The sequence below is a fragment of the Thamnophis sirtalis genome, unplaced genomic scaffold, assembly GCF_051295495.1.
Source record: "Thamnophis sirtalis isolate CommonGarterSnake01/CBP01778 unplaced genomic scaffold, rThaSir2_p1.2 scaffold_5, whole genome shotgun sequence".
Classification (NCBI taxonomy): Eukaryota; Metazoa; Chordata; class Lepidosauria; order Squamata; family Natricidae; genus Thamnophis; species Thamnophis sirtalis.
In genome coordinates, this window is record NW_028261385.1 from 61,127,790 (window position 1) to 61,155,691 (window position 27,902).

Genomic DNA, 27,902 nt, shown 5'->3' on the forward strand with positions numbered 1-27,902 from the left:
CAGGTGGAGAGCCTCCCTCCCTCCCTCCCTCCCATTGGGTCATTCCATAGGAGACTCCTGGCTTTGCTCCACATGATATGGCCAATGTGATCAAGGGGACCCTCCATATCCCACCCCTGTTACCTGGGGGAGTGGGAGGCCCCTGGAGTCATGGCCTCAGCTGTCCCCATGAGACATAAAGGATGCAGTGATGTCATGGCCCCTGAGGGCAGACTGGGAAAGGCCCAAGGGAGGAGAGGAGAGCTTTGGAGCCTTGAGTTAAGCAGCTCTGCTTTCTCTCTGCTGCCTGTCGCTCACTCTCCGTCTTCTCTCTCTAGAGGAGTTTTAGTTTGGTTGCGGTGCCAAAACAGACAGTTGTAGAGGTAAAAAGGACAAGAATTCCTCTGTAGAATCAGAAGCTCCTTGGGCAGTCGGAGCTTTCTGAGTTGACCAGGGAAGAACATGTAGATAGGTAGATAGGAGATAGATAGATAGATAGATAGATAGATAGATAGATAGATAGATAGATAGATAGATAGATAGATAGATAGATGATAGATAGATGATAGATAGATAGATAGATAGATAGATAGATAGATAGATAGATAGAGACAGACAGACAGACAGACAGACAGACAGACAGATAGACAGACAGAACCACCAATGAACACTTTGGAGTTACAAACTTTCTCTTTTGTTGATAGGATCTGTTTCCAGGTCTAGCAATCATTCTTCACGGCAGGATGTCTCACAGGCTGAACAAGTTGCCCTGCCTGAAGAAGGACAGCCAGAAGGCCCGTCCTCAGATCACTAATAATGACCCGCAGCGGTCGGACCAGAGAGCCCAATTCTCGGGCTCCCACCCATCCACTTCTTCAGCTGCTCAGCGAGCCACACAGGTCCTGCCTCTGCTGATGAAATCTTCTCCAGCTCCAAAGGAGCCCAGGAAGAAAGTGCAGCTTCCATCACTGGGGCTGCCTGATTTGGCCAAGAAAGGAACTGTGAAGACCCCTCCGAAGGGTGCTCAGATGGAGGTCAAGCATGGCCAGAAGGAGCCTCCTTCCCTCCCAAGAGGGCCTGAGTGGGAAAAGGGTCGGAGCAGCAGCCTTGACCAGGGGAGAAAACGCTCCCAAGATGCCATCCTATCTTTATATCCAGGTATCTATGCTACAGGGCTGGGCTACTTCTGGAACCAACCTTCTCCTATCACATCAGCCCATCCCACCCTATCAACCAATCAATCAACCAATCAATCAATCAATCCATCCATCCATCCATCTATCAGAACAGAGCCAGAAGGGACCTTGAAGGTCTTCAAGTCCAACCTCCTGCTCAAGCGGGAGTCCCTACACCATAACAGACAAGTGACTGTCCAGTCTCTTCTCAAAAGCCTCCAGTGATGAAGCACCCACAACTTCTGGTGGCAGGCTGTTCTACTGGTTGGCTGTCCTCACTGTTAGGAAGTTTCTCCTTAATTCCAAGTTTCTTCTCTCCCTTGATTAGTTTCCATCCATTGCTCCTTTTTCTGCCTTCAGGTGCTTTGGAAAATATGTGGACCCCGTCCTCTTTGTTCCAGCCGCTCAAATACTGGAAGACTCCTCTCATGTCTCTCTCTCTCTCTCTCTCTCTCTCTCTCTCTCTCTCTCACACACACACACACACACACACACACGCACACCGCCCTTCTTTCCTCTACATGAGCGAAACCCAAATCCTGCCACTGTCCTTCATCAGGCAGGGAAGAAATGGCGGAGACCCTCTCAGCTCTTGAGAGTTGCGCCCCTTCCTGAATCGGGATGCTTTGTGCACAGTCACTCGTGCCCTCGTCCTTTCTCGCTTGGACTACTATAACGCTCTCTACATGGGGCTGCCCTTGAAGAGCACCCGGAAGCTTCAACTGGTCCAGAATGCGGCTCCGCGGATTATCATGGGGGCACCTAGGTGCTCCCATATTACACCCCTTTTAGGCAGACTGCACTGGTTGCCGCTTGTCTTACAGGTGCGATTCAAGGTACTAATTATGACCTTTAAAGCACTCCATGGCTTAGGCCCAGGATACCTAGAGACCATCTACTGCCACCGGTAGCCTCCCACCGTCCATTGCGATCCCACAGAGTTGGCCTCCTCAGGGTGCCATCAGCCAGAGTGTCGGCTAGTGACCTCCAGGAGGAGAGTCTTCTCTGTGGAGCGCCTTTCCTCTGGAATGAGCTGCCCCCGGAGCTTCGTATAATCCCCGACCTCCAGTTCTTCCGACGCGCCCTAAAAAGTTGGCTTTTCCAGCAAGCCAACCTCTCCTGAACAAAACAAGATAAATTATTGATCACTGTTAATTTTAATTCGATTTTTTTTTAAAAAAATGTCATTGTCAATTTTAATTGGGTTTGGGATATTCTATTTAAAATTGTTTTAACTTTGGTATTATGTGTTTCTTTTAATGTTGTACGCCGCCCTGAGTCCTTGGGAGAAGGGCGGCATATAAATCTAATAAACCTAAACCTAAACCTGAACCTCTTCCCTTCAAGAAGGCTCCTCCTGCCCAATTGCCCCTCGATCTCATCCTGTGTCTCCTTCCCAGAACTCTCGGATGAACATTTCCAATATTTATGGGCAAGAAAGCGGTGGTTCAAATGCAGACAGAAGAAAGAAATATTGGACTCGATGGAGGAGGGAGAAATTTTGGATACCATCTTGGAACATCTTCATCCTCTCCAGGTAAGCAGGGGTCACTGGGGTCCCGGAAGTCCTTTGTGGAGACATTACGGAAGCCATTGCTGCCACGATGGAGATAATTGACCCCCAAAGTAGACAAAGGTGGTTCTGGAGAAGTGGCTGTACGATGGGGCCCTTGGTGGGAGGAGCATGGAAGGACCATGGAATGATCGCCTCAACCATTTCAGACTTCTCCTGAACATCAGGACAATGCGATCCTTAGAGTCTGTCACCAGCCCTGGAACGCTCCCAATCCATGGAGAAAACCCAAAGAAGGTGGAGATTTTTGCATATCTGGGATCCCACCTCCAAGGCAAAGGTCTTCTGACCCAGGCTTCCTTAAAAAGCAAGAAGTAGAGTCTTGGTCACAACTGTGAATTCCTTTCATTGAGAGTCAGCCAGGCTTGGCAAACAGTCTTTCAGAGGAATATTTATCTACACGAACCTTATCTCGCTTGGAGAGCTGCCAGATAATCAGTTTCCAAACACAGGGCAAGGCAACACTTGGCACGGAGTCTCTTATAGTCACAAACAGAACTTCCCACTCTTGAAACAGCCAACCAACTGAATGCCTAAGCCCTCGTCTGAGCTTCCCTCAGTCCCCAGGACTGACCCATATTCTTCTCCAACCTTCTCATTGTCCCACCCTATTGCCAGCTCCACTGGAGGGCCACAACAAAAGGGAACATTAATGGCAAGGTGCAAGCAAGGATGAGTGCAGTCTGGATGCATTGGCAAGAACTCACTGATGTGTTACTGGACACACAGATGCCAACCCGTCTTGAATCTAAGATCTACAAGAGAACCATCCTCCTGTTGCACTGTATGGCCCTGAATGCTGGGCAGCAACAGGAGGGAGCAAAGTCTCTCTCCATGCCATGGAAATGCAAATGATCCCTTGGATATCGGGCACCTCCCTTTCTGACCACATCACACATGACACCATTTGACCACATTTTGGTGTGGCACCAATTACAGAGAAGATGAGAGAAGTCTGACTCTGCTGATAAGGACACGTCCCGAGAGCAGCACCTTCCACTGTGGCCAAGGCTGCCAACCAACTAGAAGTCAGTGACTGGTGACCTTGTGGGCATCCAAAATAAGGATGGCAAGAGGCCATCAACAAAAATACGGAAGCTGCAGGCCTTCTCCCAGGTGATGCAGGTGACGGAGCTAAGTGGCCCTCAATGATCCAAAACTGGACCCTGCACCTGTGGGAATACGCTAGGAAGAAGAAGATGGGGCCCTTGGTGCTCCCTGGACTTGGTTCTTTAGTTACACAGATTTCATGACGCAACTACATCATCAGTGCTGGTGAGTGTGATGTTTGCTCCCTGCTTATTTGGGGCAAGCTACTGTGTATAAACAGAGAGCAAACTTCACTCCCCTCTAGTTCTGATTATGTTTTCTAGTTGGGCCATGAAATATCTGCAAGAAAACCCTTCTTCTCCTCCACTCTGAAAACCTTGTACTCCCTTGTACTACTGACAATGTTCCCTATGTGAGGGATGCCCGAATTAATCATGAGCCTCAACCCAACCTTCAAAAGAAATCCAGTTATTTATTAGGAGCTTCATATCCATCCCATCCAAATGGAGCCAACTCTGACCTCACTTTTTTGTGTGCTAGCTCTGACCCTGTTTCCCCCTCCCCCAAGGTGGGTCATCAGTCGACGAAGCAATTTCACAGGTTGTAGATGTTGATAAATCAAGGACTACCAACCTCTGGAGACTGGTTGCTTCCTGGCCATTCCAATCGGAGGAAAAAAATCCAGACACTTCATCTCACCATTTGTGGCAGAGCTTTTCCTTCTGTTCCTCTCAAAAGCTCTCTTGGCTCCAGCTGATGCAATCCGGATGGTCCTTCTTAGGGGCTTCGTGTCTGTCCCAGCTAGAAAAGTCGAATCAATGATCCGATGCACCCTGAGGCAGAAGGGAGACCAACCCTCCCCTTGGAAACACAGAAAAACCTCTTCCTTCCTCTGCTCCTTCACTTCCTCACAACTTCTTTTTTGTTGTCCTTGTTGTCGTTGTTGTCAAAGCAGATTCCTGCAGACCACAAAGTCACCAGGGGGAAAATGAGTGGATGGCAGCCCATCAGCCAGAAGCTTTCAAGGCAACAAAGCACTTCCTACTTCTTGTCTAAAGAGAAGGTAAATATGCTGAGCTTTTCCCCTTTTAGGGCGCCAGTTGTCTTAGACAAAGGTCAGAAGAGGACAACTTGCTTATCTCCATCAATTTTTATCTCTTTTCCTCTTCTGTGCTTTGAAATCTAGGGTAGAGTTCCAATCCATCCATCTCCCCTTTCCATATTCCGCTCTTGCCATTGCCAACCCCGCTCACTTTGTTGTCAGTATCCACAGTTTTCTTATCTCTTTGCTCATTTTTTCCTTCCATCTTTCAAATTCTGTCCTTCACTTTCTTCATTTGCTAAACATCCTCAGTTTCTCCATCAGATTTTTCTGTTTTGTATTCCATATTCTCCAATCTCTTCAATTCTCTCTGTCACAACTAATAGATTTTGAATTTCAAACATAATCATTTGCAATATTACAGTTTCTTTTTTTCTGCTGGGCCATTCTTTCAATTTTTCAGATACTGCCACTGTAGGGTTCAAGGCTATTTTAATAAACTTCAAACAGGTTCATTTATTATCTTTATAGATATATTAGTTTGATAATATGATATTTTATATAAACAATATATGGAGATTATGAGAGGAGGTTTAAAAGCTTTATCTAGAATATGTTATAAAGATGTATTGCGATTGGATGATTTTAGGATGATTTAATGGAATATTATCATATAATCCTATTCTAGATTTTGAATATTATATATAAAAGGACGTAAAAACAATTATAGTCAAATTAATGTTGAGATATAATAATTGCAATATACATGAATATAGGTGAATTTAAAATATGTGATTTGATATGAAAAGCAGGTGATGACTATGGAAGAGATGCATGGAAGTACCGTAACCAACTGACACACTTTCTACAATTTGTAATGGAAGATGGCTTTTTTATTTTTATTTTTGTGTTTGTTTGTCCTTGTTCAGAAACAAATAAAAATTGTTTAAAAAAAGAGGACAAATTCCTGTAGCCAACTCTACACTGCCCACTAGTCACGGCCAACTGGCTGTGGGTTAATTCAACAATTCAAATGTTTTCCAATAATGTTAAAAGTCATTTTAACGTTTGTCGTTTCATTTTGTCTCTCCTTTGGCATCCTTTCTTTGATGCTTATGCATCCTTTCTTTGATGCTTCGATATTAGAGAGACAAATGAATATTAGAATTACAGACTTGGAAGGGGGCCTTGGAGATCTTCTAATCCAACCCCTTGCTCAAGCAGAAAACCCTTTACCATTTCAGGCAAATGGTTGTCCAATCTCAACTTAAAAGCCTCAAGTGATGCAGCACCTACAACCTCTGGAGGCAAACTGTTCTACTGGTTAATTGTTCTCACTGTTAGAAAGTTCCTCCTTAGTTCTAGGTTGGTTCTCTCCTTGATTAGTCACAGACTAACATAATAAGAGAGTTGGAAGGGACCTCGGAGGTCTTCTAGTCCAACTTTCTGCTCAAGGAGGAAACCCTATACCCTTTAAGGCAAATGTTGTCCAATCTCTTCTTAAAAATCTCTAGTGAAGAAGCACCCACAACTTCTGGAGGCAAACTGTTCCAGTCATTAATTGTCTTCATTGTTAGGAAGTTCCTCCTTAGTTCTCCTTGATTAGTCACAGAATTACATAATAAGGGAGTTGGAAGGGACCTCGGAGATCTTCTACTAAGATCTTCCACTAAGAAGTTTCTACTTAGTTCTAGGTTGGTTCTCTCCTTGATAAGTTTCCATCCGTTGCTTCTCGTCCTGACTTCTGGTCCCTTGGAGAATAGGTTGACTCCCACTTCTTTGCGGCCACCCTGAGATATTGGAACACTGCTATTAGTGCAACTCTTGTTCCCTACTGAGTGGGCCATGGCGGGTAAGCCATGCTTAGTTGGAAATGGCCCTGTGCTTGACCACACTTGCTCCTTTTCTGATCATCCTTTGTCCTGTTCTTCCTTTTCCTGGATGATGGGTGGAGCTCCCTCAGACTCACAAACTCTTTTTCCAACCTTCAGATAAACCTGTACAAATATTATGGCTTCAAATTGAGGAATACCAAGCAGAAGGACCTTGTAAAAGATCACCTCAAGAAGCTTCTGGCAATCTCACTTGAAGATGAGACAGACAGAGAGGTGAGTGGGAGTGGGCTTCCTGTGGGGGCTGAGACCTGCAACTTTGTGGGGTCCTTAGTGCTCTCTGAGCTTGGTTACAAGAAATGTAAACCTTTTGCGACCCAACTCATTTCATCAGTTCTAGAAGGGAACAGGATTTGAAGAGGGGAGGTGAAGGGAGGAGAAGAGAATAGGAGAGGAGAAGGAGTGGGCGGAGGAAGGAGGAGGGGAGGAGAGGAAGAAAAGGAAGGAGGGGAGGAGGAGGAGAACTGTGGGGTTTTTGGAGTAGGAGGAAGAAGTCTGTGGGGTCCTTGGTGCTCTGTGTGCTTGATTGCTTTCTTGCAGACATTTTATTACCCAGTTAGGTAATTTCATCAGTGGTAGAAGGGCCTGGGGCTTGCAAAGAGGAGGAGGAGGAGGAGGAGGAGGAGGAGGAGGAGGAGGAGGAGGAGGGGGAGGAAGAGGATGATTAAAAAAAGAAAATGCAAATATCCTAATTCACAAGCATTGCTTTGCCTAGGGAATCTCGGAGAGCATCCACCTAGCTGCACACCATCATCTTCCCGAAATTCTCTTGGTTCTCAGGGAGGTCGGTAACATCGCACAGCCCAAGAGACCATCTCTCTTGGAAGACTCCCATGAGGTAAGACAAGGGATGGGGTTCCAAGGTCCAAAACTCAGTAGAGAAGAAGGCTGGGGGATTCTGGGAAGGAAAGTCCTAGATGTTTAGAAGGATGGATGCTCCAGGCGATCTGGTCTCTTCAGGCTAGTCATAGATCTCAAAGACCTGAGACCAGCACTGAGATTGTAGGTGGGGCTGGAAATTCTCCACCTCCATCTCCTGGAGGACCATTTTATAAGTCTAGAGAAGATCATGAATTGTCCAACAAACGTCTCAAGTAGACTCAAAGGTGCTTTTTCAAAGGGCTTGGACTTTGTTTGTCCTTGAAGACATTTCGCTTCTCATGCAGGAAGCTTCTTCTGTTTTGACCAAAGTCAGAACTGAAGAAGCCTCTTGGATGAGAAGCGAAACCTCTTCAAGGAAAAAAAGAAGTCCAATTGCCTTTGGAAAAAGCCCCTTTGGGACAACCATGACCTGGATGACTAAGAATCTCCATCTGTTTCCATCCATGGCTTCTTGTCTTGTCTTCTGGTGCTTTGGAAGAGAGTTTGACCCCCTCGTTTTTGTCCTGGCAGGACCCACAATATGTGTCTGACAGAAGGATTAGGACAACATTAATCCTCTGCTATGGACAAGCAGCCCAGGGAGCCTCCCCTGAAGACCTGGGTGATTTCATCCAACCCATCGTGTCCGAAATGCTTGTCCAGTACTCCACTATGAACAAGGTAGGCTGGTTTCCACTGGAATTTCTCTGGATTTCAGTTGATGGTGAAAAAATATAAGAAACGTCTGTAAAAACCAACCAAGCTCAGGGAGCACCAAGGGCTCCACAGTTCAACCCTGAGCTACAAATATCCCCTTTTGGTGAACAAGGACAACCTGACTGCAGTTCTTAGAGGTTGCTGGGGAGAATCTAGTTTAAAACAAGTGACCTCCAGCTCCCAGTTATGCCTCCCATTCAGATCTGCTTCCTGTTCCAATTGCCCTGGAGATGATGAAATGCTAGGGGTTTCTTTATCTATGGTCATATCACATTCATTACACTCAAGGCAGCGCATTATCCTCTTTCTTCCTTTTCACACAACCACAACAACCCTGTGATGTGTGTTGGATTGAAAGAGAAGAACTGGGCCAGATGTGGACTCACCCAGCTGGCTCTCATGCTGAAGGTGGGACTAGAACTCACAGTCTCCTGGTGATTGGCTCAGACAGTTGACTTTCATGGCTATAGTGGGACTAGAACTCTCCATCTCTTGGTGATTGGCCCAAAGTCTTTCAGCTGCCTCTCATGCCTAAGGCGGGACTAGAACTCTCCATCTCTTGGTGATTGGCCCTAAGTCTTTCAGCTGCCTCTCAGGCCTAAGGTGGGACTAGAATCCAAAAATGTCCAGGGGGTATTTTGATTGGGAGCCCCCCGGAGTTCAAGAAAAGACTGTCAGCTATGTAAAGGTTGAAATAAATAGATGCACCCTCTTCCCTCTGGTGTCTTCTCACCTCACCCTCTTCCCATTTGGGTTTCCCAGGACGAAGGCCTGAAGAAAGCCTTCATGAGGTCCATCATCATGGTCACCAAAGCGGCTGCCCTCAGCAGGAGGCAAGACCTCCATCTGCCCCAGAAACAGGAATTGGTCACCAAGATCATCGTAAGTGGGGACGGGGGGCAGGTGCTCCTGGGCACATTTAAGTTTGAAAGAGAATTTGAACTGAATTTAGTTCTAATCAATTGGGCCCCAAACGATTCTGTTGCTAAGCGGGACAGCTGTTAAGTGAATTCTGCCCCATTGTATGACTTCTCTTTCCACCGTTGTTAGCTGAATCACTGCCGTTAAATTAGTCACACGGTTGTTAAGTGAATTTGGCAACTCCTTTGTTTTTATTATTAGTATTTATTTTTATATCCATAGACAGACAGACAGACAGACAGACAGACAGACAGACAGACAGACAGACAGACAGACAGACTGACAGAAAAATAGATGATGATGATGATGATGATGATGATGATGATGATGATGATAGATAGATAGATAGATAGATAGATAGATAGATAGATAGATAGATAGATAGAGTTCTGACCCCCTCCTCCATCCAGTAACGAATGCCAAGACAAATTTAAATGGAATGTACTTTATTAGCAAGACACCAAAACCTCGGTGGCTGAAAGCCAAGCATAACAACAGATAAGGACCTTGGCAGCAACTCAGACAAGCCTCGGCAGCAATCCAGCCTGCCAATCTAGTTACAAAAGTTCTCCAACTTTTAATCAATGCGTTAACTTCTGCAAGAGGGTTGTGTGTACAAGCAGTCCTTTTTATAGTCTGGAGAGGAGCCTATAGTCTGGAGAGGAGTGCAATTACCTCCTGTAACTGCGCAACTGTTCCTGGCGCCTAGTAGCTCTTCAGTGCCAAGCATCCAGGAACAACTCACTGCTGACCTCAGGCTCACTCTCCCTTGTTTCCTCCCCACTGGTCCAAGGCTCAGGCGCCTGGTGGCCAATCAGCTTCTCTATGCCCTGCTTGGAGTTGGAACCCTGTCCAGGGTCCTCTACATCCTCCAGAGCCGACTCATCGAGCCCCTCGCTGTCAGAGTCTGGTGGCAGCTCCAACGGCTCCTGCTGGGTCACAACAGATAGATAGATAGATAGATAGATAGATAGATAGATAGATAGATAGATAGATAGATAGATAGATAGATAGATATGGATGGTGAGCGAGAGAGAAAGAGAGAGAGACAGACAGATAGACAAATATTTAATATATAAAGTAGAATGAAAAATAGAAATGGGAAATTAGGAGAAGAAAAAAAATGCATTGAAACTTTCTAGAAGAAACTACACAGCCAATGTCCAGAATGGCAGAGGGTGGAAGTGTATAACATTAAGAGCGGTGGATTTAATTCCCAGAATTCTCTGGCCTTTAGGGGTTCTGAGAGTTGAAGTTCACAGGTCGTAGTGAAGCCCTAGGTACACATCCCTGACTTAAACCATGGTCAGGAGACACTGCAAACTGCCATCAATGCAGGCTGGTTCCCAAGCGACCAAAATATGATCCTATGATCCCTGAGGAAGAAGAGTCTCTCAGAACTTCAAATCTGGGTCATAAATAGTCCTTGGGTGTTAGAATTAGAAGAACAAAGTTGGAAGAGACCTTGGAGGTCCTCTAGTCCAGCCAGGAAACCCTATACCACTTCAGACAAATGGCTATTTGGAAATGGAAATTTCCCCTTAGTTCTAAGAGGGATCCTGGAGAGATCCGTCATAATTTTAAATGGTGGCTAAGTGACCAGTTGTAAGTTGAGGACTTCCCCTGTCAACCAGAAAAGGCGTAGAGATGGGAATAGTGCCAGCTGGATGGTGGCTACATCTCAGGAGCTTTCTTACACGTCTTTCCTTCTCCTTTCAGGAAGTCATTGAAGATGAGCCCCTGATACCCTTGTCTGTCACAATTCTCCATCAAGCCATCGTCACCATCACCTGCATGAGGTACGTACCTGTACCACCCTCATCTTTCCCCCAGCTGAGGAGGAACTTGGAGTTGCACCAAGTGATGGGATTTCCGTGGAAAGTCCCCGTGCTCTAGAGCATGGGGGGTGGGTCAAACTCCATTTCATTGAGGAACACATCAGGGTTCTGGTGGGTGGGTGGATTGATGGTACGATGGATGGAGAGAGAGAGGGAGGGAGGGGGAGGGAAGGATAGATAGATAGATAGATCCAGGAGAACAGGAGTTCAAACTCCATTTCATTGATTTGCTGGAAGAAATGTCCTTCTGGTTTCGGCTCCAAGTGAGGAATAAGACATTGGAGACATGGAGGCTGCTTGGAAAGATGGTTTTAATGATGGACAGGAGCACATGGCTTGAGTCCTGAACAGAAAAGGTGATCACATTCTTCAATGTTGGTGGAGAAGAAGAGAAGGGCTGAGGGAGGGGCTTGCTAGGCTTTTTATAACCTGTTCAGTCCCACCTCTGTTTCCTGTTCCTGTGTAACAAATGTATTCTGATTGGTTGTCAGACTCCCATGGGGCCATGCAGGGGCACCTCTCTAGGCTGCATTTTGAATCCAGATTTGGTTGAGTTCTCAGATTCCATTGGGTGAATTGGGTAAAGGGCCAGTATCATCATGCCTTAATCCCATCACCTGGAGCTGAAGGGGAGGATTCTTTATTATGTAAAGGGAGTAGCTTGGTCATCTTAATGGCCCATTGATAAAGGGGGTGGGGGCAGGAAGCTGCAGGGAGCTATTCTCTCTTCCTTTTCACATCCAGGGAAATATTCTGACTTTTCAATATTTCCTAGGATATTTCATTTTTCTGGGAGAGGGCGGGGTGATAACTTTCCATAGGAGGACACATCAGGGCTGTGGTGGGTGGGTGGGTGGGTGGAAGGATGGATGTATGTATGTATGTATGGATGGATGGATGGATGGAGAGGGATGGATGGATGGATGGATGGATGGATGGATGGATGGATGGATAGATAGATAGATAGATAGATAGATAGATAGATAGAAGATTCTTTACACTGAGAACAATCAATCAGTGGAAGGGTTTGCCTCCAGATGTTGTGTGCTCTCCATCACTCGAGGTTTTCGGAAAAAGAAAGGACAAGCATCTGACTGGGATGGTTTAAGGACCATGAGCCAAGGTGGCGCAGTGGTTAAATGCAGCACTGCAGGCTACTGCTAGATCAGCAGGTCAGCGGTTTAAATCTCACCGGCTCAGGGTTGACTCAGCCTTCCATCCTTCCGAGGTGGGTAAAATGAGGACCCAGATTGTTGGGGGCAATATGCTGACTCTCTGTAAACCGCTTAGAGAGGCCTGAAAGGCCTATGAAGCGGTATATAAGTCTACTGCTATTGCTATTGCTATTAAGCAAGAGTTGGAGTAGAAGACATCCAAGGTCCCTTTTAGCCCCCTGAGTCTAGGATCTCCTCACACCTCCCCCCTCTTTTCTTGTCTTTAATCAGCCGTATGAAGCCCTCCTTGAACTCTGAGGTGAGGTCTGAAGTGGTCAACCAAAGCATCCGGAAGGTGTTTTCATTGCCAGCTCTCAAAGTGCCCACAATGAAGACTGATAGCCAACCCCCATCATCTCACTCTCAGGTGAGCAGTCCAGATGGAGCAAAGCAATAGGGGATCCACCTGGAAACAAGGATGCAGTGAACAGGATTCCTGATCTCCTCAACCGCCCTGGATCCATCCCTCGAGCCAAAGGTCCCCTTGGCTTGTCCCTTCCTCTTTGGTCTTGAAAGTCTGCTTCCCCTTCTCGTTCTACGTTTCTGGATCCCAGGAGTCCCTATTTTGAAGCCCTAAACATTTCCAGGGGTTTTTCCTCCCCATCATTTCTCTCTTCCTCCACTTCTCTTTTATCTTCTGGTTGAAGGATCTTCTCAAGACCAATTCCCATCTCCTCCCTTTGCCCCCCAACAAAAGAAGGGCCATGGTGGGGCAGAGCAACCATGGTCTGCAGGCACTAGCTATGATTCCTAGCAGAGGTGGGTTCCTACCAGTTTGCACCAGTTTGGTAGAACTGGTTCGTCAAATCCACTGAAACGTTTAGAAGAGGTTCCACCAGTGGACCCAGAAAGCAGGCCACACCTACAGAAGAGGTTCCAAAAATTTTTGAAACCCAACACTGACACACACACACACACACACACACACACACACACACACACACACACAAAGAGAAAGAAAGTAAGAAATAAATAAAGAAAAAAAGAAAGAAAAAGTGAGAGAGATGAAAGAAAAAAGGAAAAGGGGACAGAGAGACAAAAGGAAGGAGAGAGAGAAAGAGAGAGAGAGAGAGAAAACACCTGGTCAGCAAGCTACTTCCACCAGGTCACATGACCGGCAAGCCACTCCCACAAAGGAGGCCACACCCACAGAGTAGGTTCGAATTTTTTTTGAAACCCACCACTGATTCCTAGGTAGTATCAGATAACCCTCAGAATTCACATGCTTAGCAACCAAATCAGATTTATGATAGTCGGAGTATTATAGGGTCACATGACACCCCTACTGTGACCTTCTGACTAGTAAATAGGGAAGTTGGATTCACTTAACAACTGTGTGACCAACTTAACAACCAAAGTGATACATTTAACCCCTGTGGCAAGAAAGTTCATAAAATGGGGGCAAAATTCACTAATGTCTCACTTAGCAATGGAAATTTTGGTCTCAATTGTGGTCGTAAGATGAGGACTGCTTGTATTTGAATCTCCCAGAACTGTTAAGGAAGAAAAAACGGCCCTGCGAGGTCAGCCACTCCATTTACTGCAGACCTCTGGACTTCAACTCCCAGAATTCCATGGGTGGCTCAGGAAGGTTGGGAGCTGCAGTGCCCCAGTCATAAAGGGGACATCACCTCTGGATTTCTGCCTCTTTCAGGAGCCGTTCCTTCCTTAACGCCCCTCCTTCCTTCTGACATTTTCTCCTTTTTTTTAGGATTTCTATCATCAAATAGCCACTGCCTGCAACAACATGCTGACCGGATTGCTGTCTGAAGCTCCCAATTTGGATGCCCTGCAGGAGATCCTGATGGTAAAGAGAGATCTTTCTTGGGGTGGGTCGCCCGGTCATCCAGATGTTCAGGCTGGATTTGGCCCTTCTGTCCCCCTGTGGAGTCTGTGGCTCTTCCAACTGGGAATGACCCATTCCTCCTTTCCTCTCTCTCCTTCGTTTCCCCTGGCAGCACACAAATCCCTGGATCGATTCTCCCAAGAGCCACGAGAGATGGAGGGCCCTCAAGACCATCAAGCACCTCTTCAAGTTCGTTTTAGAAAATGTCAATTTCGATGTAAGTCTCCCTTTGGGATGAGAAGCAAAATGTTTTCAAAGAAAGGAAACCCCCCAAGAAAGTCCAGCTGCCTTTTGGGAAAAGCACCTTTGGGATGTGACAAGGAGTCCTGCTTGAGCAGAGGATTGGAGGAGAAGACCTCCACGGTTCCTTCCAGCCACTGCGGTTCTGTCATGCTGTGATACTGAGATTCTGTAATTCTCAGGTTCTGTGATTCAAAGATTCTGAAATTCTGAAATTCTCAGGTTCTGTGATTCAAAGATTCTGAGATTCTAAAATTCTCAGGTTCTGTGATTCAAAGATTCTGAGATTCTGTAATTCTCAGGTTCTGTGATTCAAAGATTCTAATATTCAAATATTTGATAATTCTATGATTCTATCATTCTGTGTATCTAAGATTCTGTGGTTCTGTGGTTCTTATTCCCTGATTTCAGCCGGCTGAAAGCTTCATGAGCCCCCTCCCCTTCTCTCTCCTCTTTCCCCTCCTTTCCCCTTCCTTTCTTTAGACCACAGGTGACTTTTCTTTGCTGGGACAGCTGGTGGCTTTGCTGGCCCTGCACATTGGCGACAGCAGACCAGAAATTGGCCAGATATCCGCAGAGGTTGCCTACCACCTGCACCACCTCCTCATGAGCAAAATGGGTGAGAACTTTGGACTCCAAGGGTTGACTTGCTGCAAGAAGACCAGGGATGCTCCCTGCCCAGGAGAGCATTGGGTGGCACAGTCTGTGGCTTAGCCAAGAAACGTTGGGTCATTGGGCTTGGCAGAGATGCCTGGAATTGGCAGTTGATATTGGCATTTTTCAGGGCCAGGGGTCCTTTTAAGAAGGTGATTCTCACGTTGTGAGTCAGCTAGGGAGGAGGAAGAGGAGGGGGGAGAGAGAAGGAACGATGAAGAGAGGGGCAGGGAGCAAGGAGGGGGAGGAGAGGGAGAAAGGAAGACAGGGAGGAGAAGGAGGAGGAAGAGGAGCAGCAAGTGGAGGAGGAGATGAGAAGGGAGGGAAGAGAGAGGAAGAGAGGGAGAGGAAGATGAGGAAGGGGAGGAGGAGGAGGGAGTGGGGGAGGAAATCAAGAGGGAAGGGAAGAGGAGGTAATGAGAAAGTAGCGAAGAGAGAGGGAAAAGAGTTAGAGGAGGAGGAAGAGGAGGAGAAGGACAGCGGGGTCCTTGGTGCTCTCTGAGCTTGGTGGTTTTCTTCTTGACATTTCATGACCCAACTAGGTAACGTCATCAGTACTTGAAGGGAGGGATCTTTTCTCTGTGCTTCCATAAGTATTGATGGTCATCCCCCCTGATGACGTTCCCTAGTTGGGCAATGAAACACCTGCAAGGAAACCCCCCAGGTCAGAGAGCACCAGGGACCCCTCAGGTCGACCCTGAGCTCCAGATCTTCTCTTCTCTTGCTATGATTAAACTGGCCATCAGACGAAGGAAATTCCCAGGTTCTGAAGGCCAAAATCTGACCTTGTGATTTCTTCCCCTCCCTCCCAAGCAAAAGAAATGGACAAGAAACAGAAGAACATTGTACATTTGCAGAGGGAGGAATTCTTTGTTTCGGGCTCTGGGATCTTCCACAACAACATCTCCAAAATGGCGAAGGTATGTTTTGGATCAGCCTTTGGCCTGGCTTCCTTTTCCTCCTCCTCCTGACCCGGAGAGCCTCAAAGGAGTCAATCTCACAGTGGGGATGGCATTCTCCCAAGATTGGGCTTTGGGTACCCCTCCCCCCAATGCCTAGGAGGAAGAAAGGGTAGCTGCCATGTTGGCTTCTTTGACTCCATCCGAATCCCACCTGATGGAGGACATGGAATAAGGCTGCATCTCTACACGATGTGCTGTCCCCCAATCTGGGTCAAAGTCTCAAGAGAAGGGCGTCAAAGCTCTAAGGCATCTCTGCATGGTCTCCTTTCCTTCTCTCCGATAGGCTTTTGCGAAGCATCTCAGCCCATTGCAGCTAACGCAGCTGCTCTTGGAAACCCTGGGGGCTTTGAACCACGTGGACACTAACATCTCACACTCTGCGGGGCTGCTCCTCAACGCCATCCTATTGGAGTTTGGAGATGAGGAGGAAACGAAGGAAGTAAGGACATTGCAGGGTTTGGAGCAAAAGGGATGTAGGAGATTTTGTAGAAAACAAAGATGAGAATGGCTCAGACCTTTTTGGCTCAGTGATGACACTTCTTCTGGTTTTAAGAAGGCTAAGGCTGGATAGGAGGCCACTGAGCGATCCTAGGGCTGTTGAGAAAGTTGTCCAAACCTCCCAGAAGAAGGTAAGGGCAAAACAAAGGAGCCCTTTTTTCATGAAAAATAACATTTGGTGAGCCAGTGTGGCAGTAGTGAAGGCTCCAGATGTTTTTATGGCTTTGTCAGCCGCCTTGAGTCGTCATGTGCGAATAGGCGGCAATATAAATCTCCTAAAATATACCAATAAATAAAATATCACAGGCAGCTGGACAAATCAGGAGTTTTTAAAAAAAAAAAAACGTAGGGCAAACTTTGACATTGTGGGGGCCAATTTATTTTCCCCAATGAGTGGAAGTTATCATCCCTACTGCATCTCCAATGTAGACCAACACTGAATCTCATCCTCCAATCTCTCTTTTGCCATAGCTACCCATGATCTTGAAGGAGATCTACCAGCGTCTCCCGAATATTACCCACCCAGCAACCAAAGCCCTCGCCCTCAAGGCCGTATGTCACTTGGCCTCCAAGAGGGTCAACCAAGTTGTGGACATATTGCTGGAATCCTCCGTTGGCTGTGATGGGTAAGAAGAACTTCAAGGAGATGGGCATCCTGTTGTCTTGGATTCCTCAGAGTCTCTCAATCCTTTACAATGGGGTGAATCCCTGTTGCCTTTGAAGCCCTATATGTCCTACGACCTGGGTATCTGCGAGACTGTCTTCTGCCACATACCTCCCTCAGACCAATAAGATCGCACAAGTGGACCTTCTCCGGGTGCCGTCAGCGGGACAATGCCAGCTGGTGGCGCCTAGGAGTAGGGCCTTTTCTGTTGCCGCTCCGGCCCTATGGCATGAGCTGCTCCCTGAGATCTGGGCCCTGCCCACTCTCATGGCCTTTCGCAAAGCCATTAAAACCTGGCTTTTCCGGCAGGCTTGGGGCTGTTGACCCCATGATTGAGGTCCAGCCCCCTCCTGATTGGGTGTTTGTTGAGTTTCCCTTTTTAACCTTGTTGTGCCCAATTGTTTTTAATAATTCTTTTTAATTTTTTTCATTTCTGTAAGCCGCCCGGAGTCCTTTGGGATTGGGCGGCATAGAAATTTAATAAATGAAATGAAATGAAATGAGCTCAGGTGGCGGAAGAGGGTGGAAGTTGGTTCTCTAAGCTTCTGCGTTGGTTTCCAAATGTTTTGTTACCAGGCAAGGTAACATCTTCAATGGAGTTTAAGGAACGCTAGTGCTGATGATCTTCTGCCTGTAAGGGCTTGGTGTGGTCAGTAGGTCTTGTGATGGAAAGGTCACATCAGGTGTGGGTTGTCTCAGGTGAGGGTCATATCAAGTGAGGGTCTTGTGATGGTTCTTCTGATGGACCAGGTGAAAGTCATATCAAGTGAGGGTCTTGTGATGGGGAGATCACCTCATATTGAGGGTTATGTCAGGTGAGGAACTTGTAATGGGTCTTCTGATGGACCAGGCGAGAGTCATATCAAGTGAGGGTCTTGTGATGGGGAGGTCACCACAAATTGAGGGTTATGCAGGTGGGGATCTTGTGATGGGTCTTGTGATGTGGAGGTCATGTCAGGTGTGGACCATATCAAGTGAGGATCTTGTGATGGGTCTTCTGATGGACCAGGTGAGAGTCATATCAAGTGAGGGTCTTGTGATGTGGAGATTGAGGGTTATGTCAGGTGGGGATCTTGTGATGGGTCTTGTGATGTGGAAGTCATGTCAGGTGAGAGTCATATCAAGTGAGGGCCTTGTGATGGGGAGATCACCTCAGATTGAGGGTCATGTCAGGTGAGGATCTTCTGATGGGTCTTCTGATGGACCAGGTGAGGGTCATATCAAGGGAAGGTCTTGTGATGGAGAGGTCATGTCAGGTGTGGATCATATCAAGTGAGGGTCTTGTGATGGGGAGGTCACCTCAGATTGAGGGTCGTGTCAGGTGGGGATCTTGTAATGGTCTTGTGATGGGGAGGTCAGTAAAGGTCGTGTCAGGTAAGGGTCTTGATGGATGTTTTGATGGGCCATGGGTGTGTCACAGATGAAGTCTTCTTGTGGGAGGTCACATCAGATGAGGGTCGAGATGGGAATGAACTTTGAAAGATATTTTATGACTTTTCTTGTCACATTCGTTAAATGAATCACTGCAGTTGTCAAGAGGGAAACATGGTCGTTAAGTGAATCTGACTATTCAATGTGCTTATTAGAAGGTCACAAAATGTGATCACTTGACTTTGGGATGGTCATAAATTTGAACCAGTTGTCCAGGAGTCTGAATTTTGGTCAGATGATCCTAAGGATGCTGGAAAGTGTGAAAACTGGGAATAAGTCACTTTTTTCAATGACATTGTTTCTTTGAATGGCTCCTGGAGAAATGGTTGTAAGTCGAGAACTACCTGTGTATATATATTTTTCTGGCATGAGAGCCATTCATTTGGACTTCGGTTTTCCAATCCTTCCTTCTGTTTGGGGGTGGGGGGTCATCTCTCTGGCTGGCCGTCTCTTCCGAAATGGGGAAAGGATCTGATTCCCTCCCAATCGGTTTCTCCCCCTCCGCAGAAATGCCAGGGAGATTTGGGAGGCGCTGGCTGAAGACCCTTATGCCAATCTGAAGATCATGAAGCCCCTCATGAAAAGGCTGGAAGACCAAGACCCCAGCACCGATGCCCTCTCAAGGAGGAATAGCAAGTCCTTCATGCCCATTGCTGTAAGCCCTCCACTGGTGGCTCTCTTTCCCTTGGATCTAGAGGTGGGGAACACCTAAGGGAAGGGGAGAGGGAGGCAGTGGGAAAACTGCTGGGGCTAAAATTGGAGCGTCATTTGGCATAAGCCCCTCCTCCTTTTTAGGTGGAGGCAGATGTTTCTCTTCCTGGGCTCAATGAGAATGTATCTGTCGAACAAAACTCATTGGCAACAGAAAGGGCATCTGGCCAGTAAACCCTCAGCTCCGTTCAGTTGGCCAGAGTCCACCCTGCAAGGGATTCTGGGGAAGAGGAAGAAGGTGATGAATCTAAGTAAACTGGGGAGCCCAAGGTGACTCTCCCTTCATTCCATTTCTAGGCCACCAATGCCCTCTCTTTCCTCCTGTCCCTCCCGAACGCTGCTGAGCTCCTCCCCAACAAATTCTCCAACCTGCTCCTCGCCCTGGTCACGCAGCTGTACTTCCTCCTGGGAACCAGCAAGAGTGGATCCGGGAGGTCCAGCAGAGTCATGGACCGTTCAGAAAAGATCAACCTCTTGAAGTAAGGAAATCTCCTGGGACCAATCTGGATCCAACTGGATATAACTGAAAGGGGAAGAAATAAAGGGAGGCTGATTTGCTATTGTGTTTTGTGGTTGTTGCACAAGCCGCCAAGTGAAAGCTGGAGCTCTCCTGAAGGGCAGCGGGAGGCCGGTTGGGGTCAGGGGAAGCATGGCTTTTGCAGGGGGCATCAGCTGAAGCATTGGCACCGACTCTTCTCCCTTCCTTTGATTTAGCACGGCAGTGGAGGCGATCAAAAACCTCATCCTGTCTGCCGGATACAATGAGGAATATGAAGATTTGACGACGCTGGGATGCTGGAAGATGCTCTTGAGCCCAGATAGTCTGTTTGAGGCCATTTTCCACCTGGTCCGGTAAGAACTTCAGAGTCCAAAGAACTTGGCCTTGAGTGGCAGTGGGTGAGAGAGGGAGGGGAGGGCTGAGGGAGAAGAGGAAGAAGAGGCAGAGAGAGAGAAAGTGAGGGAGAGGGGGAAGAGGGAGGGAAGGGGGAGGGAGAGAGAAAGAGAGGAAGAGGGAGGGTTAGATAGAAGGAGAGAGGAAGGGAGAAAGAGAGTGAAAGAGAGAGGAAGGGTGGTCAGAAGGAGAGGACAAAGAAGAGGCACAGAGAGAAAGAGAAAGAAAGGGTGGTTGAGTGGGAGGAAATATAGAGAGAGGGAAGGGGAGATAGAGGAGAGGAAGGGAAGGGAGAGAGCGAAAGAGAGGGAGGCGGAGGGGGAGAGAGAGGGAGACAAAGAAAGGAGAGGGAGAGAGGAAGAGGAGGGAAGAAGAAAAAGACAGAGAAAGAGAGGGAGTGTCAGAGGGAGACAAAAGGAGAGAGAGAATGAGATGTAGAGGGAGGGACGGAAGGAGAGGGAGGAGGAGGGAGAGAAAGACAGAAAAAGAGAGGGAGGGTGAGAAATTCTGTAAATGGACTAATTCATTGAGTAATTCATTTAGCCATAATTCAGATAATCATTTCTCTAGCTTGGTGATTTTCTCCTCACTCACCAGCAGATCTTATCTGATTTCTCCCTATTTGATCTTTAGGAAACTCTTTGCATACAATAAAGTGGAGATGAAGATGATGTTCAGACATGCCAACACCTACCTGCACCATCCCGACTTAAGGGAGAAGACAATTGGCATGGTGTTCTTCTCGGAGGTGAGGATGCACCACAACATTGTGGAACTCCAGGAAAGTTGTGCAGGATTCAGGGGGACTTTATGATTAGGAAGTTGAAGTTGTGGGGGCTCCATCACTGGAGGCTTTGAAGAAGAGACTGGACAGCTGTTTGTCTGACATAGTAGATGGTCTCCTGCTTGGTCAAGGGGTTGGACTAGAAGACCTCCAAGGTCTCCTCTTACTCTGTTAATCGATGGAATTGGAGGGAGGGAGGGAGGAAGGAAGATTCAATGACCCCAAATTCCGTTTTCTCTTTGCATTATATTGCAGTTTTGTATTGCCATTCTGTAGTCTTCGACATAAGACCGTCATAGAACCTCCACTGGTCACTAAGTGATCGCAGAAACCCTCAAGCCAATGCCGTGGTCATAAACTTAGGATAAACCAGATATTTCAGTGATTTTCTTCTACAGGTTGTCCTTGACTTATGACCACAACTGAGCCACAACTGAGCGACTTATGACCACAACTGAGCCACAAATTTCTGTTGCTCAGGCCCTAAGCAGGTTTTGTCCCATTTTACCACTTCCTTTGCCACAGTTGTTAAGTGAATTGCTGCTGTTGTTAAGTTAGTCACACGGTTAAGTGAATCTGGTTTCCTCATTGACTTGGCTTATCAGGCGGTCACAAAACGGATCACGTAACCTCAAAACACTGCGACCGTTAGCATGTGAAGCTGACATCACAAAGATACGATTTCTTCTCTCCCTCATAACTTCCTCCAGTCCTTCCTTCCTTCCTTCCTTCCTTCCTTCCCTTCTTCCTTCCTTCCTTCCTTCCCTCCTTCCTTCCTTCCTTCCTTCCTCTCCCTCTCCTCACTTTCCCTCTCCTTTTCCCTCTTCCTCTACTCAATAATCAATTTTAAGGAGTATTAAGGGGTGATATAGTCTATATATCAACAGATTCATATATTATAAGAAAACAATAAAGGGGGGGGGGATTAAAAAACAACCACCCTACTCCTTAATCTTAATCTCTTGAGCTGTTTTGGAATAAAAATACCTTCCTCCAAGATCAGGAATCTGTTAAGCCACTCGCGACTCCTGCAGCTTCTCGCTTATTGCATGTGTTGAAGTTCTTTTAACCCAAACCAAAGATGCCTTTTAAAAAACAGGTTTACATCACATTCTTATGCATGCCAGTTCTGTGTGTGAGGTAATTTAAGGTGGTTCTGACAAGTGTCGTCGGCATCTTCATATCCGGTCGCATGGGCAGCAAGCCACTCCCATCTGGTCACATGGGCGGCAAGCCACTCCCACAAAGGAGGCCACACCCACAGAGTAGGTTCGAACAATTTTTGAAACCCACCACTGCTATGGTCGTGCCAAACCAACCTTCTCTTCAGTCCTCCCTACAGGAAATCTTCGGTTTACAAAAGTCTTTCCAGAAACCCCTCCGGATGCCAGATCCAGCTGCTCTTCATGGAGCTCTCCATTCAAGCAGCCATTCGTCCTGGCAGCTAGCCCCACACCCTCTGTTCTTTAATCTTTTTATTGATGGAATTTTTTTCAAACGCTTCTTACTTTTTAAACTGGACTGGATTTTTTCTTCTTCTTCTACTTTCTTTCTTTTTCTTTTTTCAATTCTCTAGTGCATATTCTTTTTAAAAACTTTTCTTTTTCTCCTGAAGTTTGGAATATAAAGAGGGGAGTAAAAGTAGAAGAAAAGAAGTTACACTGCCACTTAGAGGCTTGGAGGCTTGGAAACATTGTTTTTCTTTTTTTTTTCTTTGCACATTTGATTTACATTTCAAGGTCTCTGAGCTTGTTTATTGAAAATGATAGACAGATGAGCAGGGACGTGCAGTCACTAGAGGCAAGGGAGGCAGAGCCTGAGAGAAAGGAAAGAGTTTTAAATATTTTTGCTTCTCGCCGCTGCCGCGCTCTGCCACCTCGCCTCTCACCTCCTCCATCCCCGCTGACATTCTTGGGAGCAGGTCGGGTGGCTGGCTGGCTGGGATGAGAAGAGCGGTTTGTCTTTGTGCCGGCCAGCCGGCCGGCCAAGCAGGAAGCAGGTCGGGTGGGGGTGAGTGCTGGCTGGCTGGGGAGGGACTCACCGCTCTTGCCTCACCAACGGTATCCTTCACCGCACGTCACTGCAGATGAGCATGGATTGTTTATACAGGTGCTCCTCCGGGGTACTATCAGTAAAAAGAAAGCCTTGAAAGAGAGAAGAATTGCAGTGAACTTGTTTGGAACTTAATCAAAAAGCCTTGGATTCTGTATAGTGGCAGTGTATACTATCTGGAGGAATGTTGCAACACGAAAAAGAAAAGAAAGAGAATGCAGAATATTGAACAAAGAACAGAAGAATTGAAGAAAAAGATGAACAAAGAGATAAGAAAATTGGTGATATTGACAGGAGATTGAGGTTGGAAAAGACAAGAGTGGAATATTGTTATGGGAGATTGATAGATCAGATTTCCAAAATATAGAAGAAAAAAAAGGGAAAAAATTGGGCAGCTCTAATGTTAGAAATTTTGGCAGAAGCATCGGTAATAACCAAAGTGAAGTTGATGCAAGGAACAGACGAGGGGTTTCAAGTCTTTACAAGATATGCAATGAAAAACAAGTTGCCAAGAGAAGTCCATATAAGATCTACCAAGAAAGCAATTAGAACACAAATACTACAAATGGCAAGAGATATAAGATTTCACAACTATTGGAAGGATACAGGATGATGTAATGAAGTGCTATAATAAAAACTAATTTAGTTAGAATATTACGCATAAAATGAATAATAGTTATAGTCAAATAAATGATTAATAATGAAATTCTATATAAATTGTAAGTGAGGACTATGGAGAGGATGCATGAAAGTTTTGTAACCACAGATCAATAATTTTATATAGAATACAATGTAAAGATGTAATATTACTGGATGGTTTTAGGATGATGTAATGAAATGTCATAATATAAATCTATTCTAAATTTAGAATATCTCACATAAAGAAGTAATAATAACTATAGTCAAATAAATGTTAAATAATTATAATAATTGTATACATATATATTAGATTGATAATATGAGATTCTATATAAATTGTAAGTGAAGACTATGGTGAGGAGGCACAGGAGTTTTGTGACCAATTGACATACTGTATGTAACTGGAGGGTGGGTTTTATGTGATATGTTTATTTTGTTTGTTTAAAAATTAAAAAAAAGAAAAAAAGAAAAAAAAGAAACACTGTGACCATCATAAATACGGACCGTCAAGTACCCAATTTTTGATCAGGTGACTGTGATCAATGGTCATGAGTCTGAAAAATGGAGTTGTCCCTTTTATCAGTGCCATGGTGACTTTCCACCATCACTATATGAGGACTGTCTTTTCTTTTCCTCTCCCCATAATGGCTGAATGTGGCATCTCTTCATAGAGGCTCTGAGGAAAGTTCTCTTCCTTTGCTTGGTTAATAATCCATCACTCCACTCTTCTTCCCCAGCTTCTCTCTCACCCGGAGCTTGGACACTTGTTCATCATGAAGGACATCCTCAGGGTCCTCCAAAAATGGATGGCTGAGCCATATCCCCTCATCCAAATATTTGCTGTTCGTGGTCTGGGGTATCTTCTCCAGCACCCCTTTGAGGTAAGAGATGGGGGGGGGGGTAGGAAGGGAGGGACTTTCAAGGGAGCAGCAGGTGTGACCTCACTCTCTAGGAATTCTACAAGGTTAGGAAGGGTAGAAGGAGGAGAAGAAGACAACCACCAGAAAGTGGATGCCCTCAGCTACAGTGGCCTCTCTTCTACAAAGATGGAGGCATCCCTGGAAGATCTGAAGGATCAATTTGGAGACAGATCCTCTTGGAGGACATCCAAAGCAGAACAAGAAGCAATGGATGGAAACCAATGAAGGAGAGAAGCAACCTAGAACTAAGGAGAAATTTCCTGACAATAAGGACAATTAACCAGTGGAACGACTTGCCTCCAGAAGTTGTGGGTGCTCCAATACTGGAGGCTTTCAAGAAGAGACTGGACAACCATTTGTCCAGAATAGTGTAGGGTCTCCTGCTTGAGCAGGGGGTTGGACTAGATGACCTCCAAGTTCCTTTTCAACCCTGTTATTCTATGTTCTGTGGGCTTCTCTGTGTTTGTCATTCCTAGACTCAGAGAACTCCAGTGACCATGTTTAATCGTTCCCTCTTTTCCCTCCTTCCTGCAGAATACGATGTTAGAGCCGGTGCTAGTCCCTGTGGTCAACTGTGCTTGTCACCCAGACAAGTCTGTAGCAAAAGAATCACTCCGGACGCTTCAGTTCCTTTTCCGGCATCTGAATGCTCAAACCTATGGATGGAAAGCTGTCAACCTTATTCCGGTCCTGGGGAATTATTTTGCTGATGTACGTCAACCAAATCACAACAAACTAATCTACCACCCCCTCTCTCTCTTCCTCTCCCACCCTCCCTCCCTTCTCTCTTTTTCTCCCACAAAGATCGCCTGGGTACCATCTGAAGAATTCTAATTTTATCAAAAAGTCTTAGAAATAGTTCAGCAACAACTGTGTTGTTCTCATCTAAAAGAGTGTGTGAGCTTGCAGATGATCATTGAGCCCTTCCAGAGAGCTGGAGAAGTGCCAGATGAGGTGGAAGAGAATGAAGGTTGCCACTCTCTTCAGCTTCACCAAACCACCATCAATCACCCTCCATATTTATTAAAAATCCCGATTGGTGTTGCTTGATCTCAGACACTTTAAGGTGTGTGGATTTCAACTCTGCTGGCCTGAGAAGGTTGAAGTCCCCACATCTGAAAGCTGCTCAGATTGGGAAACTCTGGTCTCCATCAGTATTTCTCCCTCTTGGCAACTTGGAGAGGTGAGGACTTCAACTCCCAGAATTCTCCAGCCAGCATACTGGAGTTGGAGTCCTCACATCTGAAAGCTGCAAAGATGGGAAAACAACCCCTCGATCACATCATAGAGGTTGGTCTGCAAGCCTTTTACACCCATGGCCAACCATTGGCATGGCCTTGTCTAGAGAAACAGTTGCCAGACTCCCCTTGCTTTGTCTCGTGAGTGGGAAACTGAGGCAGATCAGATGAAGAGGATGGGAGTTACGAAGGCTTTTATTGTAGGTTTAGTGGATCCCTCCCTGCCTTTCTCTTTAAGGAAACAAAGGAGAATCAAATGTGAGACGTTTTCTCGCCTGAAATTTCTGTTCTCAGATTTTGCTCAGCTGACTGTTAGAATTAGAATTAGAATAAGTTTATTTATAGGCCGCCCTTTTCCCTGAGGGGACTCAGGGCGGCTAACAACTTATATGGGAGGGATACATACAATAACATATAACATAACACATAATTAAAAGAATAAACAACATTCATTCAGCATTCGGGTGGGGGCGAATTATAATCTTTACCCCCAGGCCTGACGGGATAGCCAGCTCTTGAGGACTGCGCGGAAGGTCTGAAGGGTGGTGAGGGTACGAATCTCCACGGGGAGATCATTCCAAAGGGTCGGAGCTGCTACAGAAAAGGCTCTCCTCCGCGTAGTGGCCAGCCGGCACTGGCTGGCAGATGGCACTCGGAGGAGGCCTAATCTATGAGATCTAATAGGTCTCGAGGAGGTAATTGGCAGGAGGCGGTCTCTCAAGTGTGTGTTGCAGTGTGTTCTTCTAGGTTCTCACAACACCTCCCACTTCCTAAATGCTATTGGAGGGACTGACACATTTCTCTTCCTTGTAGGAGGACACCGAGTTGCGCAACACCTCCATCACCCTTTTTGGCCTGGTCTTAAAAGGGGTCAAGAGGGCAGAGGGGAATCTGACCAAATCCATCCTGCACAACCTGATTCCTCTCATAATCCAGTTGGCTAATAGTTGGACCCGAGAGGTGAGTTGAAGGGCGGGGTCAACTAAGTTCCTGCTCTCTTCATGCTCCCTTCTCCATGAGACCACGCTGTACCCCCATCTTCACTCAGAGCAATGTGGTTGCATCATGTGGACCCTCTGGAAAAGGCAAAGAAATTCTGCAAACCTGAAGTTGTGAGGTCCTTGGTGCTCTCTGAACCTGGTTGTTTTCTAGCAGGCCCTTCCGGACCCAACTAGGTGACAGCATCAGTAGGTTGGAGGGGAGGGTTTGATCTCTGCTTAATGCTGGATCATTTTGATGTGGGTGTAGGTTTTCTGTTGGGTCATTCTTGGATTAGGGGGTTGTTTTCTTCTTGATGGTTTCCCTGGTACCAATATAATATGATCAGGGTTGAATTGTGGGGAACTCTGGTCTTCGGGGGCCCCCTTGCCCTGCCATAGCTTCCTCCTGGGGTGGCTCATCCCCTTTCCCACCCCTGAGCAAGGAGGAGGCTGGGCTTTCTCTGCAGAAGATGGACAACCTCAGAACCGGCTCCTCTGATGCCTCCTTTCCTCCCTTGGCCCAGATCTCCAGGAACACCCTGATCTCCTGCATCTCCTTTATGAAGTGGGAGGAGGTTCCAGAGACTTTGTTTGACTACGAGATTTACACCAGTCTCCAGAGCATGTATTCCAGCATCTGCTCGGAGGTGGTAAGTAGGAGCCTAGCTGGTTCCTTTTCTTCCGGATTATATAATATATTTTCTTTTTCTCCTGCCTTTCTTCTTTAGATAAATCATTCAAGATGGTGGACGTCCCTAATGCTTCTCCTCCCCCTCCCCATCCTCTAATTTCCTTCCCAACAACCCTGGGAGGTGGGCTGCCCTGAGGGAGAGGGACTGGACCAAAGTCACCCAGCCAGCTTTCATGCCTAAGGACAGGACTAGAACTCCCCAAGTCACCCAGGAGGCTTTCATGAGAAAGGTGGGACTAGAACTCACAGGCTCCTGATTTGTTTGCCTGATGCCTCAACCACTAGACTAAACTGGCTAGAGGGATTCTTCTTGGGTTGTTGCTCCCTTGGGAACACCAGAGGTTCCATGCCACCATGAGGACTATAAACCTTACTGATTTGTGCGTTTGAGGATCAGAAATGGTAGTTTGTGGAAAAGGGAAATTACGATGTAAAGAG

At 46.4% G+C, this 27,902-nt stretch overlaps 1 protein-coding gene across 1 annotated transcript; it reads left to right on the forward strand.

The window, feature by feature from the left end:
• The first annotated feature begins 2,637 nt into the window (after positions 1-2,637).
• Positions 2,638-26,833, forward strand: LOC148045399 (maestro heat-like repeat family member 5). Its single transcript, XM_087715106.1, has 21 exons — positions 2,638-2,691; positions 4,733-4,840; positions 6,811-6,927; positions 7,427-7,549; positions 8,104-8,253; positions 9,052-9,171; positions 10,930-11,009; positions 12,494-12,629; positions 13,974-14,069; positions 14,221-14,325; positions 14,832-14,967; positions 15,816-15,922; positions 16,248-16,403; positions 16,934-17,088; positions 19,065-19,212; positions 19,566-19,747; positions 19,983-20,120; positions 20,794-20,908; positions 24,373-24,516; positions 25,090-25,266; positions 26,607-26,833. The coding sequence occupies exons 1-21, from the start codon at positions 2,638-2,640 to the stop codon at positions 26,760-26,762; spliced, it is 2,703 nt and encodes a 900-aa protein (XP_087571232.1). The 3' UTR covers positions 26,763-26,833.
• Positions 26,834-27,902: the final 1,069 nt, after the last annotated feature.